The 15,937-nt window shown below is 38.5% G+C and overlaps 1 protein-coding gene across 2 annotated transcripts; it reads left to right on the top strand.

The window, feature by feature from the left end:
* The first annotated feature begins 165 nt into the window (after positions 1–165).
* On the top strand, positions 166–10,288 carry LOC110173268 (uncharacterized). Of its 2 annotated transcripts, XM_055155319.1 has the most exons (8): positions 180–251; positions 343–361; positions 711–740; positions 3,081–3,131; positions 6,179–6,814; positions 6,892–6,951; positions 7,165–8,331; positions 8,484–10,288. In XM_055155319.1, the coding sequence occupies exons 3-8, from the start codon at positions 728–730 to the stop codon at positions 10,148–10,150; spliced, it is 3,594 nt and encodes a 1,197-aa protein (XP_055011294.1). In that variant the 5' UTR covers positions 180–251; positions 343–361; positions 711–727; the 3' UTR covers positions 10,151–10,288. The 2 variants fall into 2 exon arrangements, with proteins under 2 accessions (XP_055011293.1, XP_055011294.1); XM_055155318.1 differs by lacking the exon at positions 343–361 and having other exon boundaries at positions 166–251.
* Positions 10,289–15,937: the final 5,649 nt, after the last annotated feature.

Below are 15,937 nucleotides of genomic sequence, written 5' to 3'. Positions count from 1 at the left end.
TTAGTCAGAAACCCACATTTGTTGTATTTCAATCTTATTTAAATTATTGCTCAAATCCAAAAGTTTAATTGACAATAAAAGCGCCATGAAGGCTCCGGTACCAGTGTGCGGAGGAGGACGGATAAATGGCGCCCCCTTGTGGTAAACAAAAGTAAAAGACGTAGGGTGGATAAGTCACTTTCATTTTCATTGCATTATGAGGTAAACGCTGGACGCTTCGGTCTGTGGTGAAAACTCGATTTCTGGCTAAGGTAAGATAATGTAAATAACGTAGCTTAATGTCTCAAAATGTTGTTTATTTTATGTTTATGACTATAGTTTTTTTTTTTTTTTGTCGGAAAGGAAACGAGGAGGGACGTGTGTAAGTGTATTTTTTCTATAGGATTCAGCGATGAACTAGGCTTACTTCAGTTTTAAAATTAGCACAGCCAAATATTTTTCACTTGAATGTTACCAACAAATTGTTTGTACAAAAAACAAAGAAATACAGGCTATGTATGAGCTAAATGTAGTTTTCAAAGTCGTAGGCTAATAAAGGAAGTCTGCACTTTCACCGTTCGCAACGATGTGCAAACACGATCTTCAAAGAGCCGTTAATAAGTTAGACAAGACTAGAAGTTAGACTAAATTTGTGTTGCTTTTGTTGTTGTTGTTTTTTAACATTGTTCACATAAAACTCACGTTTAATTCTTTGTTTTTTCTCTTATTAGGTCTTTGATGAGAAACTATGACGTCACAAGGTGAGTTTTCATGAAAGGCGGCAGCGAATCAGCAAACGTATTTTATGATTTAAACGAGGCTAAATCCACATTGATTAGGCTATGACCATTCATTCATTCATTCATTTATTTGTTTGTTTGAGTCAGGTACAACAAAAATTCAAAAACAATAACAAATATTGATATGTTACATGAACATATTTGGGACCTGGTGCTCAAAAGGAGCAGGATGAAGTTTAAAAACATATAGAGTCCAACCCCAACTGTTTTACATAATCACATGGTTCACACTTTTTTTCTTTTTTTTTTCCGACACCTTTAACACCTTTGGAGTGTTTACCTGTCATGCATTGCATAAATATACACACATATGTACATATGTACAAAAACATATCCACATATACATACATACATATACATATACACACATGTACACACATGTACACACATGTACACACATGTACACACGTACATACATACATACATACATACACACATACATATACATATACACACATGTACACACATGTACACACATACATACATACATACATATAAGCATCATAAATATCCAGTACATATACTCAATATAAATGTTTATACACACATGTATAACACACATATACATACATACGGAAACATATTTTCATTTATGGTCGTACAAACTAATAATAATGTTATCGTAGGCACAAAGTTTATTGTTTGTACAAAATAAACAGTAGTGAGCATGAAATGACAATTGGATGTATGTTTGATTTATAATGAGTCCAGCATATTTCCACACAATAATTTAGGGAGAAGGATCAAAATCATTTTAGTTCATTTTGATTTACTAAGGTTTTATGATTTCACATGATTTTTGTAAAAAATATTTATTTATTTTTTACTATGTCTAATGACAGAAGAAATAAAAGAACAAAAAATTAAGTACATTTCTAATTTGGCTTAATGATGAAAGTGGTGTGTGTGTGTGTGTGTATATATATATATATATATATATATATATATATATATATATATATATATATATATATATATATATAAATATAAATGTGTTTCTCACCTTCCACGGTGGTTGGTCTCTCACCCTCATTCAGCTCGGGTCGTCTACCAGAGGCCTGGGAGCTTGAGAGTTCTGCGCAGTATCTTTGCTGTTCCCAGTGCTGCACTTTTCTGGACTGAGATGTTCCGTTGTTTTTCCCGGTATCTGTTGTAGCCACTCTTCCAGTTTGGGGGTTACAGCCCCGAGTGTCCGATCACCACAGGCACCACTGATGCCTTTACTTTCCAGGCTCTCTCCAGCTCTTCCTTGAGCCCCTGGTATTTCTCTAGCTTCTCGTGTTCCTTTTTCCTGATATTACCATCGCTTGGTATTGCGATGTCAACCACCACGGCTCTGCTCTGTTTCTTATCCACCACCACTATGTCTGGTTGTTTCGCCATCACCATTCTGTCAGTCTGTATCTGGAAGTCCCACAGGATCTTGGCTCGGTCATTCTCCACAAACTTTGGAGGTGTTTCCCACCTTGATCCTGGGGTCTCCAGCCTGTACTCTGCACAGATGTTTCTGTACACTATGCCCGCCACTTGGTTATGTCGCTCCATGTTTGTTTCCCTGCCAGCATCTTACACCCTGCAGTTATGTGCTGGACTGTCTCAGGAGCCTCTTTGCACAGTCTACACCGTGGGTCTTGTCTGGTGTGGTAGATCTGGGCCTCTATTGCTCGAGTGCCCAGGGCCTGCTCCTGAGCAGCCAGGATCAGTGCCTCTGTGTGTCCTTCAGACCAGCCCTCTCGAGCCATTGGTAGGATTTCTTGATATCAGCCACTTCAGTTATGTTCCGGTGGTTCGCCCCATGTAGGGGTTTGTCCTGCCATGATGGTCCCTCCAGCACCTCTTCCTCTGGACCCCACTGTCTGAGACGCTACGCCCTGCCAGTGATCAGATATGTATATATATATATATATATATATATATATATATATATATATATATATATATATATATATATGGTGAATACAGATGTTAATTCATTACTGTTCTGAATGATACAAGTCGTCTGTGTGTCCCTCACAACAAGCAAAGCTGCTCGACTTAATCTACAGTGGCATGAAAACATTAATAAAATTTAAAAATATATATTTTTGTAGTCTTTTATTTCTTCACATATTAACTTTTGACAGTAAAGCCTATTATAATTATTTCAAAAAATAATAGTAAGAAGCCTCCTGTATTAGACCATCCAGAACAAATCAAACATGGAAACTGAGAAACACAGTTTGATCAGTCACTGGCTGCTGTCAATCACATTCCTCACAGCTCTTTGGAAATGTAAGACTGAATCTTTTCTCTCATTTGCAGGTGTCTCACCTTTGACTCGCAGCCGGAGCATGGACTTTATTCCACCAGACAGTGAGTTGAACTAAACATTTAGGTCTACACTTCCTCTGCATCTGATCTTGTAACATTCATCACATTCACCTAGACTCTGTACCAGAGGTTGGCAGTACTCAGTTACATTTAATCTACTTAAAGTACAGTATGATTTACTTTGTCACATTTTTGTGTTGTTGTGTTGTTCATTGAAAATACCACATTTTGTATATTATTTAATGTTTGTCCTTGAAATTTCAGTAACATGAAATTATAAATCAGATGTTACCTACAGTTAATCTTTAAGTTGTCGTCTTTCTAAATACTTTTAAAAATTGCACTGAAGAAGACTTGTTGACATTATTAGAATAAATCCAGAGCTAACACAAGGTGCCTCAAATATCTTTTAACCTTTTTACTGTTACTTAAGGGATTTTTAATTGAACCACTGCTTTGTACTTCTACTTGAGTAATATTATTTTGAAGTAACGTTATTCTTCTAAGTTCAGTCTTTAGATACTTTACCCACCTCGGCTCTGTTCTGACTAGTGTCAGTGGTTTATCAGAACTATATGAGGAGCAGCTCAAGCTGACCTCCACTAGTCCTTGTATAATATCATGAACCAAATTCATTAGTGTGATTGTCTCACACTTTGTGCATATGCTGCTCGCAGTCATGTAATACAGGAGGTCTACAAAGGAGAGGTAATTAGTTGGACCAGAAAACAGGTCAGTCTAAAATAAAGGTAAAACAGAGTTCAAATAATTGAGCCAAATGTGGATACCATCCAAGGTAGGCACCGGCATTTGTACTTGAACTTGTGAGTGTTAGAATATCGTATAGATGAGGTGTAAGTATGGTGACTGATGAAAGTGCTTTAAGTGCTAACTGCACACATACAACAGACATGGATACACGGGAACAACTGTGAGAGGAAACAGTACACAGAAGGGAGGGGCACTAAACTCAGGACAGTTAAAGCTACACTTAGTGATATTCTATGCAAAGCGCCAACATCTACATCTGCAAACAGGTGTGGCAGTCACCAGACCAAGCTGCTTGTCAAGTCTGTCAAGAGACACGTCCTCCCCCAGTGCTGTAAGAAACAAGCATGACAAATAACTTCTACAATATCAGATTAAGAAGAGAAGAGTGCTTCACTGGGTCATAAATAACTAGTAGAGGTGCTCTTCGAGGGTTCAAGGACACAGCAAAATGTGTCCCTAGTAACTTAAAAATGGGCACTGGCATCTCCTCTTTTGTAATAAAGGACTTTTAACATAATCAGTCAGTGTGGTGCAGGTTTGTACTTTGCCCATTGTTACATTACTAAGGACCACATCTTTCTTGAACTTTCCTATAATATTTGAAAATATAAAGTTTTTAAATAGCAATGTGTCAGTCCTGACAATACAATAAAAACACCAAATGACAAACACAGACCTCGACATCACACATGAACTGTGGACAGAGATATGTAAAAACCTCTTCTGCAAACATCCAAGATCAATCTCCAACTTATTCAGTAATCATCCACATAGTGCACACAGTAAAATAACAAACCTTTTGCACTGTGAGAGTCTCTGACATGTACCTTTACCTTCATGAACTCTGGGACTTACACCTGTGAAAAACTTCTGGAACATTATAATAAAAACTCAGACATCCTGAGCTGCAGTTTACTCCTCCCATCACTTTTCTTACTAGGCCTCACCACCACAATCACCACACCACCCAAATACAAACAAATAAACAAAACCCTATCAAATGATAAAAACAACCAACTCCTAAAACCCTCACATATCATATTAATAAGATAATTACTTATTTTATTATAACACATGTATTAGAGGATAGTTCTGCTGTGCTGTACCAAGGTTATACACACTATGACCTACATATATGTAAAGATTAAACAGGGAGGAGCAGTTCGTTGGACTGTTTTAACCTGGATGCACCGATCCAGCTTTTTCTGTTACGATATCAATGACTTTAAGTATCTGCCCACACTCGATATTAACCGATACCAGTGTAGAGACGGACAACAGCACTTTTTTCTAAAAATACAGTTTACTTATTACACAAGTGCTCCAACTGCATTATGTAACTGTTATTTATCCTTCAGATCACCACAGAACAGCGACATATGAATAAAAGTTCAAACATTATAATTATAAAGGCCAAAATCAGCCTGTCTTATTGCTTCCAGGCCCAACCAGGATATCAGCTCAACCGATACCATGAAACGATACCCGATCCAGCTCATTTTTCTGTATTGGCACTGCCAACATTCAATATCAGTATTGTATCAATGTCTAGGGAGTCTAGAACACCACGAGGTGCATCGTTTAAAAAATAATCACTGGACTAGACTAGACTGGGCAGTAGGGGGTTTAAATAAACTTCTGTGATACAACTCCAGTGACGAGCTTCTTAAAACTCTCGGACTACTACAATTTAATCTACAACGATAATAAATGTATTAATAAAATCTACAGTTTCCTCTCAGTCTCTACAAGAGTCACTTGTGTCTATAACCTGTAAAGGTACATCCAGACTGAATGACGTTAACCTTATGTAGAGACAAGAGTTGTGGTGTGGTTCACACAGGCGGAGCGACGTGTTTTCTACACTTTGGGTGAATTGAGCGAATGGGCACTCACCAGGGAGCTTCCACAGTCCAGCACAAGCTCATGCCCAGACATCTTCACCTCCTCATCTTCAGCTCTGACTGCTGAGTCCTACCTGCCCGAGGCTCAAGCACAGACCTTAACCAGGAGAAATTTACACAACTTTCAGTGAGGATTACATAATAGCAGAGACATGGACACGTACTTTTTAAAAATTTTGCATTTTACTTTTTTAAATGACATAAATAATTAGCAGAATGTCCGTCTACAGAACATACATACCAATGATTTGGACTGGAAAAATATGGAACAACCACAGCTCGTTATCCCAAAAAGAAAAGCAGCTAGAGATCTTTAAATGACAAGGCACAAGTGTTAATAATTGGTTTACATTCTATTTAAGCCCCATTTTAACTGTTATAACTTTATATTTAACTATATTTATTTCATTTCAGTGTCTGAGCTGAGGGTGGCTCTTCTGGGGAACTGCTGGACACAGAGATGCTCGGTGGAGAATCTCTTAGTCAGAAAGAACATGTTTAGGACAGAGTCACAATCCTCAACAAAAGTCAGTGCTCCAGTTGGGGACAAAAAACTAACAGTCATCAACACACCAGACCTTCTCCACTGTGACTTCACTGAAGAGGAGCTGAAAGACAAGATAGAAGAGTTTGCAGGTGCCTCACAGCCTGGGCTCCATGTGCTCCTGCTGGTCCTTCAGCCTGAAGACTTCACCTCACAGCAGCAGCAGAGGCTCCAGAAAGTGTTAGAGATGTTCAATGAAAACTCGTTTGATCATTCAATGGTGCTGATCTCCACAGACAGAGAAGAAAGTGTCACGTACACAAAGAACTCACCATTAGGACAAATGATCAGGAAATGCAGATACAGATTTATGTGGATGAAGAACTTTACTGAAGAAGAAGGAGAAGTTAAGGACTTTAAACTTGCAGAGTTGTTTTCACGACTGGGTCAGATTGTCAAAGACAATCAGGGCTATAATTTGACCTATGAAGTATTTGCAACTGCTCCTTCTCACACCGGGGACCAGGAGGAAACAGGCAGCATCACGGCACAGGTTCAAAAAGATGGTACGTGTAGAAACAAGAAACAATTGTATGTTTTGGTTTAATATCAACATTTACCGTTTTTTCTTCTTTCTATTCAGGACTGACAGCCATGGTTCCAACAAAGAGCAACGCCTCAGAAACAATCCATGTTCCAACTAGTAAGACACACATACATTTTCCCCCACAAATATTAAAAGTATTTTCAATATTTCTAAGAATGCTAAAGTTGTGTTTACTCCCTTACTCCACTACAATGTTAACAATAATCATGTGAAAGAAACTAAACACGAGAAAATGAATTAGTCATCTTCTACAGCGACCGACCACATCACCATCATCACTGCTAACAGGCATTGTTTTTTCTTCCACAGATTTGGAATTTCGTATCCTTCTGTTTGGAAAAAATAATGACAAAAAGAAAGTTTTAAGTCAGTTTATTACTGGATCCAAGGCATCTTGGATTAGTACCCCAAAAGTGGAGCGTGGGGACTGGAGAGGAAATCAGCTCACAGTGGTGAAAACTGCAGACCTCTTCAATGTGTCTGTGGAAAAGCAGAGAAACGAATTGAAGAAATGTGTGTCTGAGTGTCTTCCAGGACCAAACGTTCTCCTGCTGCTGGTGAAGCCCTCTGAGTTCACTGAAGACGACAGAAAAACACTCAAGTTCATCCTGACAATGTTGGGTCCAGATTCTTTTAAACACTCCATTCTCGTCTTAACACACACAGAGGAAATGACTCAGGCTGCTAACTCACTTCTTAAGGATTGTGAGTTAAGACACTATTCAATACAAGACAAAAACCTCCATAGTTTGATGAAGGTTATTCAGACCATGGTCCAAACTAACAGAAGATCTTTTGTCACTATTACTGAGGGCTTCTCTAGAGAAATAAAAACAACATTAAATGTGGTTCTTTGTGGGAGGAAAGGAGCAGGGAAAACGTCTGCAGCAGATGTCATGTTAGGACAGAGAACATCTGGAGAGAGGAGCTCATCTGAGTGCATCAAACGTCAGAGGGAGCTGCCTGGACTGTGTCTGTCCATAGTGGAGATGCCGTCTCTCTGTGGTAGTTCTGCTCAGGCAGCGATGGAGCAGTTCTATAACAGTATTTGTCTGTGTGACCCTGATGGTGTCCACGCCTTTGTCCTGGTGTTACCTTTGAATCCTCTCACTGATGAAGACAAGGCTGAGTTTAAGATACTTCAGGAGGTTCTGGGTCGTCGTGTTGATGCCTTCACCCTGGTTCTGTTCACTGTGGAGTCAGATCCTTCAGCTCCAGTTTACACTGACTTTGTGAGCAAGAACAAAGACCCGAAGGAGCTGTGCCAAAGCTGTGGTGGAAGATATTTCATCTTCAACATAAAAGACCAGAAGCAAGTTCGCCAAATCTTAAATGAAGTACAAAATTTAACAACCACAGGACAGGACAGGAATGTTCCCCAAAGTTACACCAGACAAATGTTTGTTCAGACACAAATAGAGAAGATCTCAGCTCTACAGAGAAGCTCCTCTTCAACAGACACAAGAACAGTCTCTGGTATGTATTACTTTAATTAAAATTTGATCTGAAACCACAGTAAACACAGTTCTATAGTGTTATCTATTTAAATGTTGCAGTATATTTGTAAGTCAAATCAATAATAATAATGTTTAATCTTTAGATTTATTGATTTCCTCTCACATTTGCAGGGGACACACAGTGTGCAGAGACTCTGAGGATTGTGCTGATTGGAAAGACGGGCAGTGGAAAGAGCAGTTCTGGAAACACCATCCTGGGACGAGAAGAGTTCAAATCAGACTGTTGCCAAACATCTGTGACCAAACTGTGTCAGAAGGCACGGGGGGAGGTGGACGGTCGTCGTGTGGAGGTGGTGGACACTCCCGGTCTGTTCGACAGCACCATGTCTAATCATGAGGTGAATGAGGAAATGCTCAAATGCATCAGTCTCCTGGCACCAGGACCACACATCTTTCTGTTGGTGCTGCAAATCGGAAGATTCACACCTGAAGAGAAAGAAACTCTGAATCTGATCAAGACGGGATTTGGAAAAGATGCTGAAAAGTTCACCATAGTTCTGTTCACACGTGGAGATGATCTGAAAAAAACTACATTAGAAGATTATACTAAAAATAAATGTGACGATTCTTGTAAGAAGCTGTTATCTGACTGTGGGAACAGGTGCCATGTATTTAATAATTCAGAAGAAAATGCAGAAAAACAATCAGCCCAAGTGAAAGACCTGATAAAGAAGATTGATGATGTGGTGAGAGTTAACGGTGGAGGCTGCTACACAAGTGAGATGCTCCAGGAGGCTGAGGCAGCCATTCAGAAAGAGACACAGAGGTTATTAAAGGAAAAGGAAGAAGAGCTCAGAAGAGAAATGCAAGAAATGAAGCAAAAACATGACAAGGAAATGCAAGACATCAAACTCAGAATGGAAGAACAATCAAAAGAAATTGAGAGAGAACGTCAAGAGAGAGACAAAGAACTCAAAGAAATGGAGAGTAATATAAAAAGGGAGCGTACTCTGAGAACAGAAGAGCAGAAGCAGAGAGAGGAAGAAGACCGTCAGAGGGAAGAACAGGACAGAGTTAGGAGACACGAGTATGAACAGAAGCTTCAAGAGTTAGAGAGGGAAATTACAATGGAATCGAAAGAGAACTTTGACAAAAAACTGCAAGAGAGTAAAGATAAAATGGAACAAGAACGAGAGGCCTGGGAGGAGGAGAGGAAACAATGGTGGGACAATCGATACAAGCAGGATGAAATAAGACGACAGGAGGAACAGGCAAGACTGGAGAAACTAGAACAAGAATACAAGGACAGACTGGAAACTTACAGAATTAAGAAAGAAGAAGAAGATCAAAACAGACGTGATGAAGAGGAGAAGCAGAAGAAGGAGCTAAAGGAGCGATATGAGAGACAAATGGAGGAGCTGAAGGAGACATACGAGGAAGATGCTCGCAGGAAGGCAGAAGAGCTCAACGACTTTAAACTCAGGGAGATCGACTTTGCAGCTCAGATTGACAAACACTTACAGGAAATTAATGATCTCCAGGCAAAGCTTCAACAAGGACAAGACGATTATAAAAGCTTAGAAAAGCTTAAGTCACACGAACAGACAACTCTGAAAAGTGAAATAAACAATCTGCACAAGCAACACAAGAATCAGATGATTGACTTGGCCATCGTGGTTTTGAGTAAAGAGAAGGAAAAGAGCAATGAAGTTAGGAAGATCCAGATGCGTCACGCACAGGAACGGAGGGATTGTGAAGAGGAGAAACGAAAAATGTTTCAACTGAAGCAAAAAGAAGAAACTGAGAAGTTAAGGGAAAAAAACAGCGGCAAGAGATGAGAGATCTGAAGAAAGAGACCAAGAAAGAGGATCTCTCAAAAGAAAGAAGCAGCTGTCTGATGAACATGATGAACAACTTAATCAGCTCAAGCTTGACTTGTGCAGCCGACTGAAACAAGAGCTGGAGGAAAGAATGAAAGAACTAGAGCAAAGGCATCAAGAAGAAATGGATGAATTTACACAGAAGGTTTTGAAAGAACACGAAGACGAGCAGAATAAACGAATCAAAGATTTGGAGGAGAAACAGAAGCAACAGATGGAGGAGGTGATGAGGAAATCTGAAGACAAAAAAAGTGCAGTAGAAGTGGAGCAGCTAAGGATCAAACACCAACAGGAAATGAATGACATAAAGGAGAAGATGATACCTGAGAAAAGCTCGTGCTCCATTTTATAATGTGATTCATTAAACCATGTGTGCTTTTAAGATTTTTCTTTTTTTCCTCTACATTGTTTTAAGAATTGTAAATATTGACCATTTGTGAGTGTCATACAACATTCACTTTACGTATCATCTAAAACTATCAAATATACCGAGGTTTGTTAACAGTGTTTTAAGTATGTCTGCCTAATTAATTTCTAGTCTGGCTGGGATTTGTCAGGTTGATGTTGGAAGAAACTGGAGGAAACACATTCAGTCTAAGGTTAATCCTAGGTTCTCCTAACACATGCTCCAGCGTAACCTTGATATTACAATCTATGCCTTCGAGGAAATCTAGAAGTTTTTGTTATTTTAAAGTGAGGACAGGGTCCCCAGATTTACTGTTCTCATTCACACGATCATTTTAAAGGGACACTCGAATACATTTGTGTGTGTGTGTTTATACTTTTTTTTTTCATAAGCCCATCTGATTGAATTATTCTGCTCATACTCAGTATCTCATGTTTATCTGTTGTAATTTCTATGAATTTTACAGATATATATTCCTCTGTGCTTTTTTTCTGAATTTTCTTTCTAATGTATACCTTTGATATTATATTTGATATTTATATATATATATATATATATATATATATATATTTAAACCTACAAAAACAAGATTCACATACATTGACATATTAAAGAAAGTGATGTTTGTGATGACTTTTATAATGTTAATCCTTTTCAATATTCTTTTATATATGCAGGCTAAATACAGGTAATATTATACAGTGTAATTATCCAGGTATGTGCTTGTTTTAAAGCGTTATACATTTAGAAAAGGAACACATTTAAATGCACAGTAACCAGACTCCATATAAATACCACAAGTTATTGTTAAAAGCAAAGCAGCACAGATTAAATCAAAACACTTCATATAGTTTATATATATTATATTATTATATTTATACAGTTAATGTTTCTCTTTAACATTTTTGGGGACTGGATGATGTGACGTGGAAGAATTTTATCTTAAGAATCATAACAGCACAAACACAAATGAAACTTTACAGCACAAATGAAGCACAAACGACTCACAGCAGTTTGTGCTGTTTGGGAGCTTTTTAAGCGTCATGGAGGACTGGGTGACCCCAGTATGTGAGTAAGTTTTTTTTATATGTACTTTTCACAGACATTTGTCACAAAGACACTTTACAGATCATTATTCATTCACTCCAGACCCAGTGTTAAAAACTACTACTGACCCCCACCATCACTCACACACACACCACTTTCATACTGAGCAGTGTGGGTGAAGTGTCTTGCCTAAGGACACAACAACAGTTTTTGCTTCTGGCGCCTCCTGTGGCTCCTGGTTTTCCCAGTGTCTCCATCTGAGTCCAGACCAGGACCAGACCAGGACCAGACCTGGACCAGACCAGGACCAGACCAGACAGGACCAGACCAGGACCAGACCTGGACCAGGACCAGACCTGGACCAGACCAGGACCAGACCAGGACCAGGACCAGACCAGACCAGGACCAGGACCAGGACCAGGACCAGGACCAGGACCAGGACCAGACCAGACCAGACCAGGACCAGGACCAGGACCAGGACCAGGACCAGGACTAGACCAGACCAGGACCAGACCTGGACCAGACCAGGACCAGGACCAGACCTGGACCAGACCAGGACCAGGACCAGACCTGGACCAGACCAGGACCAGACCAGGACCAGACCTGGACCAGACCAGACCAGGACCAGACCAGGACCAGACCAGGACCAGACCTGCTGAGCCTCTGAGATCTGACAGGATCAGACTTTGACAAACTGGTATTTGATTTATAAAAGAAACTACACACTGTAGTGAGAACAGAGTCTGACATGTGTAGGTGTGTTAGACGATACTAAATGTGTTCACTGTCAATAATGTTCACGTACAAATGTACAAAAGTGTCTTTTTATGACCCTACAGACACTAGATACAGTCTGTTTATAAAGTAGGTTATTCGACTGCAGACTGTGGTTAAAGACCATCGTGGTTTGTGCAGCATAACTGAATGTTTGGCGCCTCCTTGTGGTAAACAAAAGCAGATGACGTATGATGTTCAGTCACTTTCATTTCCACTTCAGAACACAAAACAAAACACAAAATATAGTTTATTCTGTGTTTATGACGAGTGTTTTATATTATAGTTTGCTCATTTACTAACTGTTTCTGTTAATTGTTTGTCAGAAACGAGGAGAGACGACAGTAAGTGTCTTTATCTTGGCTTCAGTGGTTTTATTAGGCCGACTTCAATTTTTAACCAGGTCTAAACCAAGTCTAAAACAGGTCTAAAACCAGGTCTAAACCAGGTCTAAACCAGGTCTAAAACCAGGTCTAAAACCAGGTCTAAACCAGATCTAAAATAGGATTAAACCAGGACTAAACCTGGACTAAAAAAGGACTAAAATAGGACTAAACCAGGAATAAAATAGGACTAAACCTGGACTAAACCAGGACTAAAATAGGATTAAACCAGGACTAAAATAGGACTAAACCAGGATTAAACCAGGACTGACCCAGGACTAAACCAGGTCTAGACAAGGACTAAACCAGGACTAAACCAGGACTAAACCAGGTCTAGACAAGGACTAAACCAGGACTAAAATAGTACTAAAATAGAACTAAACCAGGAATAAAATAGGACTAAACCAGGACTAAAATAGGACTAAAACAGGACTAAACCAGGACTAAAATAAAACTAAACCAGGACTAAACCAAGACTAAACCAGGCCTAGACAAGGACTAAACCAGGACTAAAATAGGACTAAACCAGGTCTAAACCAGGACTAAAATAAAACTAAACCAGGACTAAACCAAGACTAAACCAGGTCTAAACCAGGACTAAACCAGATCTAAACCAGGACTAAAATATTACTAAACCAGGACTAAACCAGGACTATCGTTTAATGTGATGATTCAGTATCGATATCGTGTTCTGCCGTATCGATATATCACCAAGAGTATGTTTTGGTTTATTTCACTAAATTATTTTGTAGCTTCAGGTTTTGGTTAGAGTCGTAGGGAGTATTATATCTGCACAGTCCGGGAGCTGTTCTGTAAATGTCAGGCTTTTATTTGCACACGAACTTAAAAATGACTCAATGACTCCAGAGTGTTTCTCCTCGACTAAAAGACGAAGCTCTGCAGGTTTTCTTCTCAAATAAAAGGACTTGAGGTTGTTCTGTTCTGACGAGCTTTTGTGTCAATATTTATTCTCCTTCACTTTTAGCTTCTTGGGTTTTTTTTTTTAAAGACGATACAGTCAAATTAATTTAGCTCGCAGCCCAAACAAACACTTGATGTCTTTTAAATGTTTAAAAAAAAACAACAAAAAAACGTGAAGTTAAAGTACAAAAGACAAAATGAACATGTTTAGTTTTATTTTCATTCACCTTCAGCTTCACCGTGAAAACTAAAAAACAAAGACAAACTGAGAAAAAGGTTCAACTTCACCAACAAAACCTTTAAATAAAAACAGAAAACAACATGATTTTTTGTGTTTTTCTCTGTCGTCTTTGTCTCTTTTTCTCTCCGTTTATTTTCAGGGCAAAGTTAAAAGTCACAGGATGAAGATAAAATCCACAAAGTCCAGATTTTTACAAATAAAATATCTGAAAATGAAGAACAGTTTTTCTCTGACAAATCCTCATGTTTCAACAACAGAATAATGATCATTTTCTGATTTATTACCACGAACCTGGACTAAACCTGGACTAAACCAGGACTAAACCAGGACTAAACCTGGACTAAACCAGGACTAAACCTGGACTAAACCTGGACTAAACCAGGACTAAACCAGGACTAAACCAGGACTAAACCTGGACTAAACCAGGACTAAACCAGGACTAAACCTGGACTAAACCAGGACTAAACCTGGACTAAACCAGGACTAAACCTGGACTAAACCAGGACTAAACTAGGACATAAAAGAGGAGTCACAGTGTTGATACACAGTTCAATTCATTTTGAATACATTAAACAAATAAAGGATAATGAAGGCAGATATGTCCTGGTACAATGTAAAATTGAAGGTAGATTAGTCACTCTCCTCTCTGTTTACCTGCCCCCAGATTGTGATTTAAATTTTCTCAAGAAAATATTAGATCTGATTTCTTCAGAAACACAAGGGGTCCTGATATGTGCGGGTGATTTTAATACAATCATGCACAAAAATGACACCTCTAATACTAAGAGAATGGTCACACCACAAAGTAAATTATTAAGAAAAGGTCTGAACGACTTGGGCTTGTTTGATGTTTGGCGAGAGATGCATCCATCTGAGAGGGATTATACCTTTTTTTCCTCCCCTCATGCAGTGCATTCAAGAATTGATTTTTTCTTCATGTTGGTTTATGATAGACATAGGATACAAAGTTGTGAAATTGGTACTAGGGGATTGTCAGACCACGCACCCATGTATCTAACACTTCACTTAGATACTAGACCTAAAAAGACAATATGGAGACTAAATACTGGTTTACTAAATAATAAAAAAGTGATGGGGAACATAAAAGATGAGATAAAAAGTTTTTTGGAACTAAATGATAATGGGCTAGTTGATCCTAATATTCTTTGGGACACCTGGAAAGCTGTTATTAGAGGCAAATTCATATCATTGAGTACAGCAATTAAGAAAGAAAAGGAGAGAACATTCAAAGAACTAGATAAATCATTAAAGGAACTGGAACATAAGCACTCTAAAACCCAAAGTAGTCGGATATTAGAAGAAATTAAAATAAAGAAAAAACAAATTTCAGACTTGTATAAAGAAGAAGAGGAGAAAAAATATAAATTTTTAAAACAGTCCTACTATGAAACTGGTCCAAAAGCTACAAAATGTCTGGCCCAAAAAATACATCAAAAACAAATACTATACTCTGTTTGTTCAATAACCGACCCCGAGACAGGAATCTTAGAAAGAGATCTGGATAAGATTGATGCAGCGTTTCAGACCTACTATAAGAAGCTGTATACACAGCCTAAACGTATAAATGCAGAAAAGATAATAGAGTTTCTTAATTCTTTAGACTTACCATCTATAGGAAAACAACAGAACGAATGGCTAACTAAGCCAATTCATAAAACTGAATTAGAAAAGGCTCTAAAAAAACTTGAAAATAACAAAACACCTGGTACAGATGGCCTATCAGCAGAATGGTATAAAGCATTTGAAGATGATTTGCTACCAGTTCTTCTAAAATCTATGAACTGGACATTAGAAAACATGTCAACACCTCCATCATGGACAGAAGCATCATTACGGTCAAACCCAAAGAGGGTAGAGACAAAACTCAGTGCAGTTCATACAGGCCCATCTCAATATTAAATCAGGATTATAAACTGTATGCATCTATTTTATCCAACAGGTTGAATTCTTTT

Source organism: Boleophthalmus pectinirostris, unplaced genomic scaffold, assembly GCF_026225935.1.
Source record: "Boleophthalmus pectinirostris isolate CB_2022bp ecotype Guang Dong unplaced genomic scaffold, ASM2622593v1 HiC_scaffold_2, whole genome shotgun sequence".
Classification (NCBI taxonomy): domain Eukaryota; kingdom Metazoa; phylum Chordata; class Actinopteri; order Gobiiformes; family Gobiidae; genus Boleophthalmus; species Boleophthalmus pectinirostris.
Note: the sequence above shows the minus strand (reverse complement) of the source record. Positions and strands in the feature narration are given on the sequence as shown.